At 40.9% G+C, this 21,504-nt stretch overlaps 2 protein-coding genes across 9 annotated transcripts in view; both read left to right on the top strand.

Moving 5' to 3' along the window:
- prex1 (phosphatidylinositol-3,4,5-trisphosphate-dependent Rac exchange factor 1) overlaps positions 1-5,415 on the top strand; it is a 78,128-nt gene extending 72,713 nt beyond the window's left edge. The window contains exons 37-40 of the mRNA XM_080900125.1: positions 329-504; positions 724-826; positions 2,930-2,997; positions 3,118-5,415. Of these exons, the coding sequence (XP_080756251.1) occupies positions 329-504; positions 724-826; positions 2,930-2,997; positions 3,118-3,160 (390 nt within the window). The 3' untranslated portion in view covers positions 3,161-5,415. The remainder of the gene's footprint in view (positions 1-328; positions 505-723; positions 827-2,929; positions 2,998-3,117) is intronic.
- An 835-nt stretch (positions 5,416-6,250) lies between these two features.
- The window catches only part of LOC308407584 (potassium voltage-gated channel subfamily KQT member 2-like), a gene marked incomplete at its 3' end in the record, with an annotated part of 41,130 nt that continues 25,876 nt past the window's right edge, over positions 6,251-21,504 (top strand). For all 8 annotated transcript variants that reach the window (XR_013973692.1, XM_080899350.1, XM_080899349.1 and 5 more), the window contains exon 1: positions 6,251-6,989. Coding sequence is in view for 7 of the 8 variants with exons in the window: in XM_080899350.1 (XP_080755476.1) it covers positions 6,691-6,989 (299 nt within the window). The remainder of the gene's footprint in view (positions 6,990-21,504) is intronic.

Below are 21,504 nucleotides of genomic sequence, written 5' to 3'. Positions count from 1 at the left end.
TTCTTGTGTTGTATTTGATGGTTGTTTTCTCCCCATTTCTGTTCTCCATCTTACAAGTCAGTTACTCTACTAGTCCCATGTTTTAAAATATTTCACATGAATATAATTATATTATTTTGGAGTGTTCTGTTCACTTCAATACATTTTTTTGTCTTGGTAATGAGAGACTTTTTAATTTGCTTGGTTTGAAAGCGATTTAAAAAGTCAACAGTAGTCTAAGCGGCTTGTTAAGGTGACGTCTTTTGTGATGTGTTATTGAATCATCTTGTTAGCAGTGCATTTAACGGCTAACCTTCCCTGACCTTTACTTCCTCCCGCCTCCCCGTAGCTGCTGAGACCCCTCAACACGCTGGATGACCTTTGTCGGCTAATGCAGTCGTACATCAACATGCGCCCGAATGCCCAAGGCCACCAGTCAGGTGTCAGCGTGCTGTGTGTGTCCTCTGAGCTGTGTAACCGCCTGGGAGCCTGCCACATCACCATGTGTGGCACAGGGATGCAGAGGTCAGTGTGGCACCACACCACAGAATTATTATGCTGCTTTTGTTGTGTCACTGGACTGTCAGACTGCATAAAAATAACACAGTGCAGAGTCAATGACATGCCCCATTGGAACCTCACAAACTCATCCTAACCTCGCCATTCAAATTCATTTTACTTCATTTTTGGGTTTATTGCAGAGGAACACACACTATTAATCACTGGCCTTCATGTTCTTTGCAGATGTACTCTGACTGTGACACTGGAGCAGGCAATGATCCTAGCCAGGAACCATGGCCTCATACCGCGCTGCATCATGCAGACCATGGACATAATGCGTAAACAGGTAAACCTTTAAGAAGATCTCAGTCCTGTTAAAATCAAGACTATAAAATATGAGTCAACTATTTTATTATATAAAACAAGAAACACTTGGAGAGCACAATCCTTCGACAGGGCAGCGCACTCTCTGGGCACTATTTACTTTTAAGGAAACAGTGTTGCATTTTTTTGTATCTTGTTTTTATTGTTCTCTTTATACTTTAAGAAGTTTGTTGGACAGTAGCGTGACAGGTGTTTGTTTGGATTACAAAAGCACAATGTAGGAGTACGTAAGGCATAATAGGTACTGATTTGTAAATATCTGGACATGAATAACCTGAGCTTCTTAGATAATATTTTACTACAGTATATTTTTAACCAACTAGGCAGCTAATTTTTTCTCTTGACAACACTTTCTCTAAAGATATAACATACTTTGGGGCCAACCTGAAAGAAAGGCAGAGTAGTGAAATGTAAAGGTGAGCTCAGAGGTCAAATGTGGCATGATATTTGGATGTCATACTTACAATGTGATGCTGAGAATCAAAGTTTGACCTTGTTTGAGCTTGAGGAAGAGGTCAGAGGTCCAAACTAACGTGATATTTGGAATCCCCATATACACTATATTGCCAAAAGTATTAACTCACCCATCCAAATCATTGAATTTGGGTGTTCCAATCGCTTCCATGGCCACAGGTGTATAAAATCATGCAGGTAGACATGCAGACTACTTCTACAAAAGTAGAGCTATGAAGTTGTAGGCCTTGTAACATCACAGAGCGGGGTCAGCGGATGCTGAGGAAAATATTGTGAACACGTCACCAACTTTCTGCAAATTTTCTGCAGACCTCCAAACTTTCAATTCAATTCAATTCAATTTTATTTATATAGCGCCAAATCACAACAAAAGTCGCCTCAAGGCGCTTCATGTGGCCTTAAGATTAGCACAAGAATAGTGCATAGAGAGCTTCATGTTATGGGTTTCCATGGCCAAGCAGCTGCATCCAAGCCTTACATCACATAGCGTAATGCAAAGCATCAGATCCAGTCAGATCCATGTAAAGTACGCTGCTACTAGACTCTAGAGCAGTGGAGATGTGATGAATCACGCTTCTCTATCTGGCGATCTGATGGACAAGCCTAAGTTTGGCGGTTGCCAGGAGGATCGTACATGACTGCATTGTGCCAAGTGTAGTTTGGTGGAGGGGGGATAATGGTGTGAGGTTGTTTTTCAGGAGTTGGGCTAAGCGCCAGTTCCAGTTAGTTAGTTTAAGGTGAAAAAAGTTCTGACATGGTAACAAAAGACTGGCAAAGACATTTAATGCTAAAAAGCACAACTACAACAGCGTAACATAAACGAGTACAACTGAGTATCTAAGAAAAGCAGAGTGGTTGAGAATTAACGATAGGGAGAGGTTCTTTGCATCAATTTTGCTAAAGAGAACAGGGACCACTCAGTGGTGTTAGTGCACAAATGGCCTGCTGCCATGATGATAAGTGGACGTGTCATGTGTAAAGGCGCTATTAAAGCTGAAACAAACATGCACATCATAGAAAAATCTCTGCTGACATTCAGGCAAGGTCTTATATTGAACAACATTCTGCACACATTGCAGATGCATGGCACCGCATTAATTGCATTTACTGGCATTTAAAAATTGTTTTCAATATTTTTCCAGTGAAAGGAACTTTTAATGGTCATCAATCTAATTATACAAACAACCAAACAAGAAATATGTATAGATTATTTTGTTAGTTTGAAATGCAATCTTTTAGGACTTATTTAAATAGACAGCAAAGTTCAACTTAATTGAGTTGATGCGTGAACACACTGGATCAGAAATCCTATGTACCTCCCTTTGCTGGACATTTAAGAGCATGTTGTAGTATATTATAGAACAGTAATGAGCAGTTCTAAACCCAACTTTTCATTATTTGTCAGCAATTAGCACTTCTGTTTTTCATATTTTACTGTTATTAATTTTTCATATTGCATTTCGTTTGTTTCTTTCCATGCCTCTGTCATAAAATACGAGCACACGGAGAGCTTTCTGTGTTTAATCTGTTAATGGCAGTCAAGCTGTCTGTTATGTTGAGCTTTTAGCTTATATATTTTCTCTCTTATAAGGGGGCAAGAGTTGAGCTGTCTGCTAAAAATCTCAAGGTAATGGACCAGATGCCTCCATCAGCTCCAAGGTACTGAATGAAACCATTTCTAGGCACCTTAAGCCATGCCTTTCAGATAATTGCACTGTTTATATGTAATCTGGGTGGATTCCCCTCATTTGAAGTTTTGCTTCTTTTTTTTTAAAACAGGCTCTTCAAGCTATGTTTGCCACCCTCAGATGGAGACCTCTAAGGATACTGTCACTTCAGCAAAGTCATCACAGAGAGGGTGAATGAGGAACTGATGATGACAGGAGCATAGAGACACTGGCAGTGGAAAACCTTTGCCTCTCCCCATTGCCCCGCTTACACAGGGATCATTCCGGCGTGGATACCACTAGAGTCTTCAGAGCACCTACAGTGAGACTGATGCAACCTGAGTCTCAGGACTAGTTATGTATTATTTTACTGGAGCTAACCATATAGAAGCATTATTCTGTTGGCTCTCTTTCCAAACCATGTCGACTTAACAACCGGTTCAAAATATTCACAACAATACGAAAAATGACGAGGCCCCATAAAGACAATGTCCACAGTGGTTATTCTCACAGTTGAGCTTGTATTATTAACTGGATTAACCAAACTACCTGTAGCTGACTGTCATCCTAAATGCAGACATTTCATTTTGCCTTGGACTGCAAAATCCAGAGAGTTGCGTGTTTCTCTGTTCAGGCTGGCGTTCCCCAGGGCTCAATGTGTGGACCCCGAGTGAAGTAGAATACTTGAATGCCCTGTAATTCATATAAGATGCAGAAAGTTAAAGATTAGACAGAGAAATGGAAGTAGGGATTGAGGGGCAGATGAAGATGGCATGGGGGTGGGGTGGGATTGCTGCATGTGGTTACTGTGCAATTACTGTAGGTTTAGTGTGAGTACTGTATTACTGCACTATATGAAGAATAGTTATTTATTGTGTCCAAGAAGGAGCGTTTTATCGCCTACTTATACTATATCGGGTATTAAAAGAATCTAAAAGCATTCCAGCCTACGTATTGAACAGTATTTAAAGGACCAATGGCATGCCGTCTTTTGGATGTAACTGCTCTGGTGTATTTCATTTTATTTATGTGTTACATTAATCTTCAGGGAGTGCAAGGGATGGATGTACTGAAGCTAGCTAATCAGAATCAGGACAAAGGAAGAAACTATACAAGGTTGTTTCTCAACAAGCAGCCAAGTTATCAGGATACTGTTAAATTATTAATATATTAATTCAAGTCTTCTAGTTGAAGGATAACCTTCACTTAACTAAGACACCTTTTGATTTTTTGTTTTTTTCAATTGGCTTTTATGTTGTCTCGAAACGATTGTGTTAACTTTAGGTATTAAAAGAAGCACAAAAATTGGTCCATTCAGTGTTAGAAAAAAAGTACTGTATGCAGTTTGCTGGTGATGTGAACAAAGGGACTGTTTGATGACTGAAAAAACCCAGTAACATTAGTTTACTGACCATTTTATTATTATTATTTTGTACATACAAGCTGTAGCAGTGTCAGAGGGAGGGGGAGTGAGGTCGTGTAAATTAAACTGGATGATATTTTATGGAAATAATATAGTATATAAAACCTTTTTGTATGTTTAACTGTGCATTTAAAGAGAACCTGATTCTCTTTTTTAACTGTAACCTCACTGACAACTTGTTTCTGACTGTTAAAAAAGGTTTGACATGGATTTCAAGGACCTCACTTGACATTACAGCAGGTCATGTGATCTTTTTATTTTTTATTTGGTTCATGTTGGAATAGTCCCTACACATCCCTTGGCAGTAGCATTACCAACACAAATTGACATCCATCAGTTGGCATATAAAACCCATGGCTATTTGCATTGTTTTAGTTTTCTTTCTCAAACGTTGCTCTTAACCCGAGCACTGTAAATATGATAAAACTCCCAGTGCAGCGTTAGTTATCATAACCTGGTCTTAACTGTGCTACCGGTTCAAATTAGCTAATGATTGCAGCATATCGGTGTAGCAGGACATACATGTCACTGATTACACATGTACTTACATTATTCTAATGTTTCAAATTGTATATACTTTACCTGCAATTTTTTGTTGCTTGCAAATAACTGTAAAAAGGATTTTTGTTGTTGTTGTTGAAACTTTCTAAAAATTATCATTGTAAATGGAATCTTAACAAGCTAGTGAATAAAATGTTCTCAGTACGACAAACTTTTCAGCGCAGCAGTATTGTTGGCTGATCCAGTGGCGGCTGGGATGTCCTTCGGGATATTTTATTTTCATTTTGATGTTTGTTTGTTTCTTTAACCCTTTCTTGTTTACAGTGGACCCTATGTATGTGCTCCGTGTAAGTTTGCATGAGTCAAAAAGATGATTACATCTTTATGCTTTCACACCATGACAGCAGGCTGTGACTAAGTAATACCATTGTGATGGTTTCTTTTTTCATCTTACTCATTCTCATATTTGTGCTTGATGTCATAGTGCATATAATCTGGTGTCATTTGAATTAAAACAAAAGATCCAGTAATCTGCTAATCATTTAACTCTTATAGTTAACTGAAAACAACAGCGACAAAATAAGAAATGCTTGAGCTGGAAAAAGTTCTGACATGGTAACAAAAGACTGGCAAGGCCGTTTAATGCTAAAAAGCACAACTACAACAGCCCAGTAACATAAACGAGTACAACTGAGTATCTCAGAAAAGCAGAGTGGTTGAGAATTAACTATAGGGAGAGGTTCTTTGCATCAATTCCGTTAAAGAGCACAGGGACCACTCAGCGGTGTTAGCGCACAGTTTGAAAGCCTGCAGGTCATAGAAAAAACTGCTGACATTCAGGCAAGGTCTTATATTGAGCAACATTCTGCACACATTGCAGCTGCATGACACCGCATTAATTACATTTACTGACATTTAAAAATTGTTGTTTTCAATATTGTGCACCTTTTTAAATTGTATATAGGCTTTGCATTATTTTGAAACTGTTTCCGTTCTGCTACTCTCATCACTGTGTGCGCGTCATTCACTTTCAGGTGGATGCAAACTGGTCTATATTGTTTCACGCTGGAGTGTGCGCAAAGCAGGCTGGGATGCTCCATTTCTTTGTCTGCTGTCTTGGCTGTTGTTGATACCGTCTCAGGCTGCATGTGTATTCCTGTCGAGGGAACACAAACCTCGAGGCATAGCTTGACATAGTTTTCGGTGTCCATTATCCCGAGTGAAAAAGCTTCACGCATGAATATTACATGAGAGTGCATAATCCAGTTAAACCCTTTCCTGCAGTTCCTCCCGTGTTGGAGTTAAGTGGTGAAGATGGCAGGTTATCTTACGCCGGATTCTTAAAACTAACACGATTCTTTCGGACATATAGTAATGGACTTCCCCACCCTCCCAAGTTAGTTTAAACCCTAGGATTGTTTAAAGAGAGCACTGGAAGAAAGCTGGCGCTTGAACTTGGCCTTAATTCATTATTGTAATTCGATTAAGAGCATTTCTGGCAATAAGATGATTGAAGAACGCTTTTAAATCCCTGGTCACCAACGAAATAAATTTCGCATTTCGCTCCTTGCTGTGTGTCAGATGGCCGGAAGGGGCTAAGGTAAAAGCATACACGGTGCAGTCTCGCATGCTTATTGCAATTGGTTTTTCTAGAGGGACCGACATCAACTGCATTCACCACCAGCACACACCCCTCAGCACCGGTGATGCATCCCCGCGGCAAGGGCACTGACAACTCCTCCTCAGAGTCTCGACTTTAGAATGGTGCAGAAATCTCTCAACGGCGGGGTTTACCCAACTCAAGCCGGAGAGAAGAAGCACAAAGTCGGGTTTGTGGGTTTGGACCCGGGAGCTCCGGAATCCAGCAGGGATGGGGCACTGCTCATTGCGGGCTCGGAAAGCACCAAGCGGAGCAGCATCCTCTGCAGACCGAGGTCCAGCATCTCCGCAGGAAGACCCAGACCGTCGAAGAAAAACGCCAGCTATCGGAAACTACAGAATTTTCTCTACAATGCGCTGGAAAGACCGCGGGGATGGGCGTTCATCTACCACGCTTATGTGTAAGTGCAGTTTTGGGCTTCTGCCACAGTTGCCGTGCCTTGGATTAGGAAAGATGCTGTGGAGTTTTGCAGATCGGGTGTCTCGTTCTGCATTACTGATAATGATCGTGCGACGCAATAAAGGGTTAAATGCGGTCCTGCTGCCGAACTGCTAGAGCCTTAATCACACGACAGGAGTCACTTCACCTCCATAACTCCTTCTCCAACTCTTTATTGTTGGCTTTTGCAACTCATGCTTACGTCAGAGTGTCATTTTGGAAGACTTTAACATGTCCACGATGCTTGCAGTTAGTGTTTAACATGTGCCCACGTCCACAAACGGTTGGTCTTCATTGACTGGAGTTACCATACGTTGCGGCAGCTTTCAGCACCGTGCTCCGTGGACAGCTCCTAGTAGACGCTGCAGTCTGACTCCGCACAGTGATGTGGACTCTGCTAACACGCATGTGTGTGCGAGCGTTGAGGGAGAACTCAGACAGTCTGTTGAGTTCTTGCAGCTGGAACATGGTGCTTTGCTGTTGTTTCCCTTGTCTGTTAGGTTAAGTGAGGTTTGGGTCGAACATAAAGAGTTAATGTCAGACCCCCAGAGATGCCATCATCGATATGAGGCCTCACGATCTGTAATCTCTAGTGAGCATGAAATCACAAAGGATAACATGATTTTTTCATGCGGAAGTGGTGCTGCAGCAGTTTCTGTCTGCCAACCTGGAAGATGAAAGATTGAAAAAACAGTCAGAATCTATTCAGTAGACTCGCAGGATACCCAGTCTCTGATCTTACATTTCTCATTTATTCATCGCCTCCCTGCCTCATAATCGCATGAAGTCCATGTCGTGATGCAGACTTCCTGTTTAATACAGCAGACATTAGTCAAATGCTTTTCTGCGTGGACCCACTCCAGTGTGTTATGTATAACATACTAATGAGATGAAATGGTTACAGTATGTTCCCTTCACAAACACATTCTTCAAATGAAAAGGTGTGTCACCTGTGTTTGGAAGACCCCTCTTCCAGCTTCGTCTGACTCCTTCCAGTTCAGTGATGCTGCATGCTTAGTAGTTAGGAGATGAAGTAGCCACAGCATTGAGGAATTCACTGTGCACAGCATATCGAATCCCCAGACAAAGCTGGATGCCCAGAAGTAAGGCTGTGCTCTAATGTGAAACCACACGCACTCACACAGAGCCCTCTGGGTACTTCTGAAATATTAACCGAATACTACAGCAGCCGAGTCTCCATTTGTTATGCCTTTTTTTAAAAAAGATGCTCTTCATTGCTGCTCTTAGGAAGCAGTGCGAGCTCTGTGGCTGAATCTAGTGCACGCAGACATGATGTGTTTTAGTAGCCAAGCTACGCCAGACAGCCTAGTTAGAAAAGGGTCAGTAAACATGTGTGTTGTCTAAAATCAGAATCCTCCAGAAAGTTGTAGAGTAGGACACGTGACCGCGATCAACAGACACAAATAAGCACCAGCCAAAGAAGCCACACAGAGTCACCACATGTCTGCCCTCTATTCCATTTGTCTGTTCTATGCATTATTCATAGTCATCACACTTCATTTAATCTCCCAGCTCTATCTTTCCACCTTGCTGATTTATAAAACAATCATGTGATGACAGTAAGCTCTTTCCACCGCCGGTTCGGTCTGTTCCTTATCCCTTCTGCAGTGGAAAATGCATTTGGCATGAAGTAACAGTTGCCTTGAATGAAGCAGTACTACAAGGTATGCTAGCAGCTTTCTTTCTTTTCGATGGGGTTTCTCTGGAAATGTTAGTCAGGTGTTGTGTTCAGTGGCCTCAGTTGTAATGCGCGTGAATAATCAATATGTGGAACATGAGTACTATATAGCCAGAATACTCTTGGGCTTGCTGCTTTAGGTCCTCTCTCTCTCTTTCTCGCTTTATGTTTCTGGCTGTCTGAGACCAAGGCCAGCCTTTCTCCATCACTTTTGGTCAAACATTAGATAAGGGAAAGAGACACAGTGATCTACAGTCATGGATCCCTGTGGGATTAAATCTCTGCTGTTGTACAAAATTCATCTTGTCTCAGTTCTTTCTTGGCACAAATTCTGCTACAAAAGGTGTTTTCGTTAGGCTTAATGCTATTGAGACAGTAACGTAAAGCCAGTTCTCTGCAGCCTGTAACAATTTCCACAAAGCCAAGGCATATTCCCAATCAGATGCAGTGCTGAGCTTTCTGTTATCTTCAGCCATTTGGCTTCTGCAGGAGCCTGATTATAGTGTGTCCTCTTGCAGATAGAACCAGCTGTGTGAGATACTTGAATACCCTCTGCAGCTATAAGATGACTAAATGTCTCAGTTGTGCACCAGAGTAGAATGTGACAAAAAAAAAGACTACAAAAACTGACTGAATAAAGGCAACAAAATGACTAAAAGACAATCAGTACAAAAAACAAAAAAATAATTCTGTTTTGGTTATTGTGAGAGACAACCTAAGGACACGGCGTGGTATTCCATTATTTTGCTGATCTGGCAATAAGGCAAGGACAGCAGTAGACAGATGCTGGCTGCCAGGCTGCTGAGATGTGATTGAGTGGTCTCTTTTAACAGATGTGGGGTCTGTGATAAAGTAAAAGACCGAGTCCTAGTTGGTTTGAGTGTGCCCTATATACTATTCTAAACAACACTTAAAATACAGGCTTACTCAATTAAACACATTTAGAAGATTTTTCAGTGCAGCCTCACTTGATCATGACTGCTTTGCAAGGGTGCAGGTTTTTTATTGGAAAGCGATGGCAAATATTGTTGGTATATCCACACATGCAGGTTAAATGATCTTAGATGTAACTGGGACTCCCAAAAGCTCTCAGTCCTGGTGCTACTGGATCTAAGCGCAGCCTTTGATACAGTAGACCACGCTATTCTTTTAAACAGACTGAAACACACGGTGGGCCTTTCTGGTGCTGTACACAACTGGTTCACTTCCTATCTCTCAGACAGAACTTTTATGGTGAGTATGGATACATGCTCCTCTAAGATCCATAAAATGACTTGTGGTGTGCCTCAAGGGTCAGTTTTAGGCCCTGTACTTTTTAATTTGTGTATGCTCCCTCTTGGCGGTGTCATCAGGAGGCGTGGAGTGAACTTCCACAGTTACGCTGATGACACTCAGCTGTATATCTCCGTGTCTCCTGATGACACCAGACCAATGGATGCTCTTTTTAACTGTATTCTAGATATAAGATCCTGGATGGCAGAGAACTCGGTCCTGAGGCTCAGAGAGAGAAACTCTTGTCTAAATTAGAGGCATTTTCACTATGCCCTTCACTACAAGTGAAAAAACTGGGTGTTATTTTTGACTCTGAGCTTGGTTTTATCCCACATATTAAACATGTAACCAAAATTGGATTTTATCATCTAAAAAATATAGCCAGAGTCCGCCCTATTCTCTCTCGGGCCAACACGGAGATGTTGATGCATGCTTTCATTACCAGTCGCATTAATTACTGTAATGCCCTGCTCTCTGGTCTCCCCAAAAATAATATTTCACCTTTACAACTTTTACAAAACTCTGCAGCTTGTGTGCTGATGAAGACCAGAGGGCGGGCCCACATTACACCGGTTTTAGAATCGCTGCATTGGCTCCCCGTGTGTTTCAGGATCGATTTTAAAGTTCTTTTATTGGTTTTTAAATGTCTTAATGGTCTTGGGCCTTCTTATCTCTCACATTTGGTTTCACCATATGAACCCTCGCGGACCCTGAGGTCCTCTGGTACTGGCCTATTGATTGTCCCTAAAGTCAGGACACATACTCACGGAGAGGCAGCTTTTCAGTGGTATGGTCCTCATCTGTGGAACAGCCTGCCGGAGGAGCTCAGGGCCGCAGAGAACGTACATGTTTTTAAGAACAGGCTCAAGACCCACCTTTTTAATTTAGCTTTCACCTAACGTTTATTTATTTTATGCTTATTTATTCTATCCTGTTATTCTCCATCCATTCGCGTCCGCTTATCCTTTTCAGGGTCGCGGGGGGCGCTGGAGCCTATCCCAGCTGTCATAGGGCGAGAGGCGGGGTACACCCTGGACAGGTCGCCAGTCTGTCGCAGGGCCAACACACAGAGACAGACAACTATTTGCACTCACATTCACTTGCACATTCACACCTATGGGCAATTTGGATTAACCAATTAACCTATCCCCACTAAGTGCATGTCTTTGGACAGTGGGAGGAAGCCGGAGTACCCGGAGAGAACCCACTGTATATAATAACCCCCTGTTATTCTATTTATATTATTAATTTAGGTTTTACCTAATATTTATTGATTTTATTCTTATTCATTTTTTTATCTTCTTACTCTATTTACATTTATACTGTATCCCATTCTTATTTATTTTATCTTTTTATCCTGTATATATCCTTGTTGGGTCATATCTCCAGTGTTTCCTCGGAGGGGGCTCTCTGCACCGGGGCTGTGATCGACCGTGGCTGCTGGGGCTCTGTGGGTCTTCTCAGCCTGGCTGGGGGGCTTCTTTGCCTCCCTCCTGCTGTGTGCCCAGCCTGGAGGCTGCGGTCTGTGACCGGCTTTCTTTAAAAAACGTTACTGAAAAAACGTTAGTGTGTCCTCCAGTTTAAAAGGAGGCAGAACATCTTGTTTGTTATCAGCATGCAAAAGCTGTCATCTGTGTTGAACAGAGCTGTAGACTTGCACTGATGGCCCTGTTTGGACAGCAGCATTTAGGTAAGAATTTCCATTTCCCATAAAATCTGTTGCTTATTTAAGCAAGACAATGATAACCTATATTCTTTGCCCATTATCACTGGAGGCAGCCTTTCTTCCCCAACCAGGGGAGAGCATTCCACCATTTTCTCACAGGGAACCACATCCTCAGACTTCCTCAGCCTGGCCCATTCACAAAAGGTTTACAGGTTGTTGCAAAAAGAGCTCATGCAAAACAGCAGTATGTATGCCCCGGCCCTATCAGTTTTATATCTGTTGTTGGCACTATTATTTAAAACATAGTCCAGTTAAATATCGCAAAGCAGGCTGAGATGTTCCATTTCTTTGTCCTATTTCTTGCTGAATTACCAGATAACATATGGTTTCTAACACTGAGAGAATTCAGATAAATACTCCTCCGACACTGAGCGTAGTTTTGAGTCAGCATGGGAGCTGCTCTCTTGTTACGTTTCAGCATATGTCATCATTCTGCTGGTGTCGCCTTTGGCCACGGTGGCTGCCGTTCAACAAAAACTACAAGAACTTCATCTGTTACGATGACACATTACACCATAAAGCAACTTTTCTTAAAAGACACATCAACTGAGTATTGTAGCAAAGTGTTTTTCTATAAACTAAAATCCTGTTAAGTGCCTATAGCTAATATCTCTGTAGTATAATGGATGACAACGGTACTTATATATGAAAAGAGTTACTTATAGTGAAGAACTGAGATGGAACTTCATTCAGCTCAGTTCAGTTTCCCTCCTTTTTCTCATCTTGGTTATATTATCAGACTTTGGAAAATCTAACACATGAATGAACAGATCAGATGAGAAGCTTAAGTCAGAAAAATGTTTTCTATATATAGTCTATAAGAAGGGGTATGCACTGGTGTGATGTGCTAAGCAGAGGGTTTTGTGTTTGGTGAGGTGGGTTCAGACTCACCATGAAGGGAAAACTCAGCACTGAGCTATTTCAAGCAGGTAGAGGCCCATGTTTGCCTCTTGAGAGAACAGAAGGGGAGAACTGAAGGAGTCTTTACTTAGAAAAAAAAAATCTGCTATCCTCTGTCCCCGTCTTTTTTCTTTTAGGTTTTGCCTACTGCAACTTTAACATGAATGCCCCAGGAAAATTGCACAATTTGATCGACTTGAAAAATTCAGGTTGCTTAGATCTTTGTTATGTAATTATCTTTAACTTGCTAGTTGCATTGCATATCGATCAATCAATCGATCAGCTGATATAGTTGACAAGCCACTCTAAAGCTTTTTGGAAACATTAGAATGGGGGCTTGGCATTCTGATTATTTGTCAAAATACTTTTTGCACATAAAATAGATTTCTCTCTCTTTTTTTTTTCTCCAAATTTTCAACGAGTTATGGATACTGCGAATGCTAAATGCACAGAAAGGCTACCTCTGCGGCTCATAATTAAGACAATGACAGCAGACAGCTACACTTGCAGGGTCACTTGTGTTTGTTTTTGCACGTTGAGTGCCCCAGAAAGCCATCGTCACCCTCAAACATCCCCTGACGGTGTTCACAGAGCGCTCACTGCAGTGCTGGCACTTGTTCTTCAGATGCACTACTTGCTTAGTGAAAAATCCTTACCTCCTTATTTGCTCGCCACGAGTTCGTCGCAGTCTAAATTTAGCGTGATGAGTATGTCTGGGTAGGCAATGTTGTGCTGAGCGAGACAAATCAATGTTTCTTTATCTTCAGCTCAGGAGGAAATGCAGGCTTCTCTGCTTCCAACAGCAGCCCCCTCAACTCGATTGATCAACAGTCACGTTCCCACTGATGTCGTCTGGATCTCGCTGGCAACAAGTGGATGTGTGTGTTTTGTGGCTGTTTGTCAAATGCAAGAGGGAATGTGATTTTCACTGTTTGTGGCTTTTTAGTGGAGGCTGAGGTGCCAGAGATAAAATGATGTAAAAAGAAGAACTGCATGTCTATGAGCTGTGATGCATTCAGTATCAGAGAGTCATCTGTAGTTGAAACATTGACCTTTGACCTTTGTTTATGGCGTAGACTATATATCATCTATATCTACTGGCAGTTTTTATAAAATATAAATTTAGTAAGTTTAATTATAAATCCATAAATGTTTAGCTATGGTAAAATAGGCATCGTGTCTCTGGTTCTTTGTGTCTTTACGTGAATTTTAATTACGACTTCACAGAGTATAAAGTGTAAAAACTTACAACAGAAAATAGTAAAAAATGATCATTGTTGAACTCATAATGAATATAGCAGTGTTTATGTGCCATAGTTACCTAATTTGCATTACCAAATAATGCCTTAAATTTTTTTCCAATGAGGATCTGATGGGACATTCATTTAAAGCATATCAAGACACATAAATAAAAAACAAAAACTCAAAAGTGATGCTCAGGATGTCATAAACACAAGTGGTTTGAAAAGGTGTGGGGTTGTTTTTCAGGATTTGGGCTTGGCCACTTAATTCCAGTGAAAGGAACTCTTAATGTTTCAGCATACCTACATATTTTGGAAAATGTGATACTCAAATCAAATCAAATCAAATCACTTTTATTGTCACATCACATGTGCAGGCACACTGGCACAGCACATGCGAGTGAAATTCTTGTGTGCGAGCCCCACAAGCAACAGAGATGTGCAAACACAACAACACAAACGAGCAAAATACAAGAATGGCCAACCTGAAACTAATAAATATATGTACAATATATAATAGTGTATGCATTTCTGGATGTGTATACTAAATATTTTCCTACGTGTGTGTGTGTGTGTGTGTGTGTGTGTGTGTGTGTGTGTGTGTGTGTGTGTGTGTGTGTGTGTGTGTGTGTGTGTGTATACACATTTTTACAAATTAAATAGTAAAAAAATAAATAAATAAATAATAATAATAATAATTATAAAATATATAAAATATACAGAGTTGAATATGTGCAAAACAAGTGGCATTTATATACAGTGTGGAGTGCATAATGTTGAAGTTCCAGTAGTGAAGCTGAGGTGTCTATGACGTGTTCAGCAGTCTGATGGCCTGATGGAAAAAGCTGTCTCTCAGTCTGCTGGTACGGGACCGGATGCTGCAGAACCTCCTTCCTGATGGAAGTAGTCTGAACAGTTTATGGCTGGGGTGACTGGAGTCCTTGATGATCCTCCCCGCTTTCCTCAGGCAGCGCTTCCTGTAGATGTCTTGGAGGGAGGGAAGCTCACCTCCAATTATCCGTTCAGAGCACCGCACTACTCGCTGGAGAGCTTTGCAGTTGTAGGCGGTGCTGTTGCCATACCAGGTGGTGATGCATCCAGTGAGGATGCTCTCAATGGCACAGTGATAGAAGGTCCTGAGGATGCGGGGGCTCATGCCGAATCTTTTCAGTCTCCTGAGAAAGAAGAGGCGCTGCTGCGCCTTCTTCACTGTTTTGTTTGTGTGTACTGACCACGTAAGATCCTCAGCCAGATGTACTCCAAGGAACCGGAAGCTGCTCACTCTCTGCACAGCAGCGCCGTTGATGGTGATGGGGGTGTGTACTTCTCTGCACCTCCGGAAGTCCACTATCAACTCCTTTGTCTTTGCGACGTTGAGGGTGAGATGGTTGTCTTGACACCAGTGGGTCAGGGCGCTGACCTCCTCCCTGTAAGCCGTCTCATCACCGTTGGTGATAAGACCCACCACTGTAGTGTCGTCCGCAAACATGATCACAATGATGTTGGAGCTGTTAGTGGCTGTGCAGTCGTAGGTGTAGAGTGAGTACAGGAGAGGGCTCAGTACACAGTACTCCCAGGTTTGTGGGAACAGTTTGGAACAGAAGAATTTGACTGGCCTGCACAGAGTCCTGAGCTTACCCTGACAGAAAACCGTTGGGATGAATTAGAGCAGAGACTTCGATTTAGGCCTTCTCATCCAGCTTCAGTGTCTGACCTCACAAATGTACTTCTGGAAGAATGTTCCAGAACATTTGAAGCTATAGCTGCAAAGGATGGGCTGACATCATATTTACACCCTATAGATTAGGAATGGGATGCCACTTAAGTTCATATGTGTGTAAAGGCAGACGAGCAAATACTTTTGGCAATATAGTGTTTGTGCTTTCTTACAGAGTTGGGAAGCTAAGACTTTGCATAGCATAGCATAGCTTAGCATAAAGACTGTCTTGATGCTATGCTAAGTCATGAAAACCTTTTATATGGTCATTGGTAAAGACAAGAAAATAGCTAATCCAGTCTTGGCCCAACTCGACGAAGCATGTTTAGATAACAAATCTCAGTTTGTTAACCCTTCCAGAGGGAAACGTTGGGTTTTCTGTTCCAGAGTTAACTTCGACTCTGAGTCTGATGAGCTGACTGACAGCCTGATTCATTTACTCATTCACAAAGTTGCTGTCTGTAGGGGAGCAAATTAATTTGCAGATGTTTTTACAAGCACTGTTAAATGTTTGCTATCTGCTGCAATTATATCCCAGATTTATAATCAGTGCAGAATAAAATCTATATAGTCTATTTCTAACTCTGTGGACAGTCATACAGCTGTCAGACTGTTGTTTTCTTTGCACTGCAAACATTTACTGCAAATTAGCAAGCAAGTGATTTATTTATACAGCACTTTCAGAACAACTCCCAGCTGAACACAACGTGCTGTACACTTGACATGCCAGAAATGGCATGTGACACAATTATTATAAGAATCACTGTTTAAATAAAAAATATCTGTTTAGTATTATACAGTCATATTTGAAATCTCCTCACAAGACCTTACTTAGTCTGTATATCTGAATTTGCCTCCCATTTGGACCATGATCTGTGTGTATGTCCTATATAATGAAGAGATAGAAATGACTGTCTAGAAGCTGTGCTTATGGTAAAATTATAGATAATCGAGTATCTGTAGGGACTAATTGTTTGATTGCTTTAGGAGGCAAGTCCTGTTACCTTCTTTTATCAGCAAGAGTCCTCATCAGAAAGTACTAATGAGCTGGGCAAGGTCAAGTCAGCAAATCTGCATAACCTGATCCCCAATTACAAATGCAGCTAGCTATCTATGTAGCCTTTTCCTCCGTAACATTTAGTTTCAGTGACTATACTTAGAGGAACTAATGTGATCCGAATGTAAACTGTAAGTTTTGAGCAGCATATTAATCATTGTTAAAACATGGAGCTCGTTAATGTGTTATTTCTTACTGCTGTCATAAGTGTAATATCATAGCTTTTTTGTTGTAAGCTTGCAAGCTGACTTTGGTAATAACATTTTTAAAGGAATATATCATTATCATGGCTAGGTTAGTTTATATAAAGACAAGAATCAGACTGAAAAAATGCATAATAAATGATGTTCCATCTAAAATGCAGTTTAACTGGACTCAGTGTGCTGAAATCATTTCTTGGCAGTATGCGTTGATGTTCTGCTTGGCAATATCATAGATGTAAGTACATAAGACTCCAGGAAGAGTTAATTTATGGGATCAAGTGGATTAATGAGTTTTGAATAATGAGTAAGTGTTGCCTTTGTGTGCTATAATCCATAAGCAGTGTTGGTTTTCACCTGGTGAAATTATAAATCAAAATGACAAGTTATGGAAATGCCATCACCTCCCCAGTGATCACAAATGGCTATGAAAAGCAAGAAGGATTGAGTTATTCTTTTCTGCATTTCTCACACATGTAGATGTCATACAACACGCAATAGTACAACAACACTCTTTTTTTGAGAAAGACTTATAAAAAGGTGTTTTGTTAGCCCTGGGCGTTTTTTGAATAACTCTGAAGCTTTTTTTTAAAGGGCAGGCATATTCAAAAAGTAGTTACCAGGTGATCAGGAGAGGCATCTCTTACTACTGTCACATCTGAAACACTGCCGACTTATAGGCAAGGCAAGGCAAGGCAAGTTTATTTATAGCACAATTCAACAACAAGGTGATTCAAAGTGCTTTACAGAGACATTAAAAAACAAAAACAATAAAAAGCATGATTTCAAATTGATTAAAAAAACAGTAGATAAAATCAGTAGTTAAAATATAAGTTTTGAAATTTAAAAGTGTGGATTTGGTGCTTTATTCAAATGCAGCTGAGAACAGGTGAGTCTTCAACCTGGATTTAAATAAACTGAGTGTTTCAGCTGATCTGAGGCTTTCTGGGAGTTTGTTCCAGATATAAGGAGCATAAAAGCTGAATGCAGCTTCTCCGTGTCTGGTTCTGACTCTGGGAACTGATAAAAAACCGGATCCAGATGACCCGAGGGATCTTGAAGGTTCATACTGGGTCAGGAGGTCATTGATGTATTTTGGTCCTAAACCATTCAGAGCTTTATAGACCAGTATCAGAACTTTAAAGTCTATCCTCTGACGGACAGGCAGCCAGTGTAAGGACCTCAGAGCTGGACTGATGTGGTCCACTTTTTTGGTCTTAGTGAGGACTCGAGCAGCAGAGTTCTGAATGAGCTGTAGTTGTCTGACTGATTTTTTAGGTAGACCTGTAAAGATGCTGTTACAGTAATCAAGCCTACTAAAAATGAATGCATGGACTAGTTTTTCCAGGTCCTGTTGAGACATCAGATCTTTTATCCTTGAAATATTCTTGAGGTGATAGTAAGCTGATTTTGTTTTTGTCTTAATGTGTTTTTCTAAGTTTAGGTCTGCATCCATCACTACACCCAAATTTCTCGCCTGGTTTGTGGTTTTTAGATGTATAGATTGAAGTTTGCTGGTGACCTGTAATCGTTTTTCTTTGGCGCCAAAGACTATTACCTCAGTTTTGTTTTTGTTTAGCGGGAGAAAATTGTGGCACAACCAGTCATTAATTTCCTCGATGCATTTACCAAGAGCCTGTACAGGGCCTCGGTCTCCTGGTAACATTGTGATATATATTTGTGTGTCATCTGCATAGCTATGATAGTTTATTTTGTTGTTCTTTATAATCTGTGCCAGTGGGAGCATGTAAATGTTAAACAGATGGGGTCCCAAGATGGAACCTTGGGGAACTCCACATGTGATACTTGTCTGCTCAGATGTGAAGTTACCTATTGATACAAAGTATTTCCTGTTTTCTAAGTATGTTTTGAACCAGTTTAGTACAGTTCCTGAAAGACCTGCCCAGTTCTCTAGTCATTTGAGTAATATGTTGTGGTCAACTGTATCAAATGCTGCACTGAGATCCAGCAAAACTAAGACTGACATTTTTCCACTGTCTGTATTCAGACATATGTCATTAAACACTTTGGTCAGAGCGGTTTCAGTGCTGTGGTTCTGTCTAAAACCTGACTGGAAGGCATCGTAGCAATTATTCTGTTTTAAGAAGTAATTGAGCTGTTGAGAAACTGCTTTTTCAATGATCTTACTTAAAAATGGGAGATTTGAGATCGGCCTGTAGTTGTTCATTTGTGTCTTGTCAAGATTGTCCTTTTTCAGTATAGGTTTTATTACAGCAGTTTTTAGTGGTTCTGGAAACACACCTGACATGAAAGAAAAGTTGACGATCTGTAACAGGTCTGACTCTAAAGTCTTTGAGACCTTTTTGAAAAAACGTGTTGGCAGGACATCTAAACAGCAAGAGGAGGAGTTCAGTTGGCCTAAGATGTCCTCCAGGTCTTTGCTGTTAATAGGGTGAAACTGTTTGATGGTGTTTAAACAGTTTTTCAGTGGACACAGTATATATCCTGAATATGCTGTTGATGCTTGTCTAATCTTTTGGATTTTGTCTGTGAAGAATTTGGCGAAGTCATTGCAGGCCATGGTCGAATGAAGTTCAGCTGCCACTGACACAGGAGGGTTTGTTAGCCTGTCAACTGTAGAAAATAAGACCCGAGCATTATGACTGAATATCAGAGAAGTAGGACCTCCTTGCACTCCTCAGTTGGAGGTTTGTTTTTCTCCATCTGCGCTCAGCTTTCCTACACTCTCTTTTTTCATTTTTCTCCAGGGAGACTTTTTCCTTCCAGAGATAACCTTCACCTTAATGGGAGCAATAGTGTCCATTACATTTAACATTTTAGCATTGAAGCTAAACGAGCTCATTGACTGAACCTTTGGACAGGCCAGGTGTTAATGGGAAGACCTGGTTAAAGATCTCACTACTGTATTCAGTTATACACCGTTTTGTGATCACTGCTGTTGATATATTTGTGTGGGCTGAAATTTTACTTTCAAAGAAAATACAGTAATGATCAGACAGGCCCACATCAGACACAGTAACCTTCAAAATGCTCAGGACTTGGAGATCAGTAGGTCAAGAGTGTGTCCTCTATTATGTGTGGCCTCTGTGACATGCTGAGTCAGCCCAAAGTTGAGTGAGTGTTACTCAGGTCTTTAGTCCCTTTGTCCTGAGGGTTGTCCACATGGATGTTAAAATCCCCAACAATAATTACACAGTCGAAATCAACACAGATCACAGACAGCAGTTCACTGAGGTCATTAAAAAAGTCTGTGCAGTATTTGGGAGGCCTGTAAACATTAAGAAACACAACTTTGGATGGGGCCTTCAGCTGTAAAGCCACATATTCAAAAGACTGAAAACTTCCAGGAGATAGTTGCTTACATTGAAATGATTCATTAAATAAGACAGCAACCCCTCCTCCTCTCCTGCTCGCCCTGACCTCACTGATAAAACTGTAGTTAGGAGGGGTCGTCTCGATGAGAACAGCTCCACTGTTACTTTGGTCCAACCAAGTTTCAGTTAAAAACATAAAATCAAGGCTGTGCTCAGTGATTAAATCATTAATTAAAAATGTTTTCCCAGCTAAAGATCTAACGTTTAATAAAGCCAACTTAAGTGTTTTAGAAGTATTTTTTGCCCCCTTGTGTTTGGGAGCAGTCTGTGGCACACAAGGTATGTTTACTATATTTAAAGATCTTTTAGAGTGCCGCTCTCTGTGTTTTGACCAGGCCACATGTCTCAGTGGAAAAGTCACCACTGCCTTAATCCTCGCAGCCCGGACCCTCCACACATCACACATCAGACTGTGGAGACAGAGCATGAAGGTGGTAAGGAGGAACTAAGGGGGGCAAGGCTGGGCAATGTAACTTCGATTGCTCTGTTGAAGGCGACACTGTATAGACACAGTAAAAGACAGATGTAGCTCCTGTGGTGTCAGCTATTGGTTTCTGAAGTGCTGTCCTGAAATCCAATTGGTTGCCGGAAAATGGATAAGACAAGGAGGGGTAGGTCTGACTGTGAAACCACACACTCATTGGCTAACAATTTGCGATGGACATTTGCAGAGAACAACTGCATGATGTAAAAAGATTTGCCTTTGCGCTGTCAAGTGGACTGATTTGATCCAATCGACGCTTCAGTTTACTACGAGGTTTACATACAGGTTTCACTTGGCATTTGGAACCATTTGGAATATTAGTGTTTTGATGATGAATTATTCATAGTAATATTAAATGGCAACCTTCCTCTCACAGTCACATCTTCTGTCAGACATAAACAGGGTTCTAACATCTACACCTACACAATGACCATCTGTCTCAGTGTGCATAAGTGAAGATAGGTAACAGTTTGATTAGCAGTGCAAACTTACAAAAATATGGGAATAAACTGCAGTTATACCTGATTCCAAAAATACCTACTGTGACCCTATTGAACTACTTTCAAATTTGAGTTGAGTAAACAGTGCATGGATGACTTCATCACTACCACAGATGAGACTGTTTTTATTATATAATGGCTCATTTGAATAATACATAAATATTTTCACTTTTATCCCAGCCTCCTTCTCCAGCCAACACTTTTCCAGTTTCTGCTGTGCACCGCTTCAAAAATGAGTTAAATACAAATACAATCTTGCATCATGATTTTTATTAGCTGATGTTCAGTAAAATGTATATAATCATACATTCATGCCAAATAATTA

The sequence above is a fragment of the Rhamphochromis sp. 'chilingali' genome (assembly GCF_963969265.1).
Source record: "Rhamphochromis sp. 'chilingali' genome assembly, chromosome: 12".
In the NCBI taxonomy this organism is placed as follows: Eukaryota; Metazoa; Chordata; class Actinopteri; order Cichliformes; family Cichlidae; genus Rhamphochromis; species Rhamphochromis sp. 'chilingali'.
This window is presented reverse-complemented; position numbering and strand designations above follow the sequence as displayed.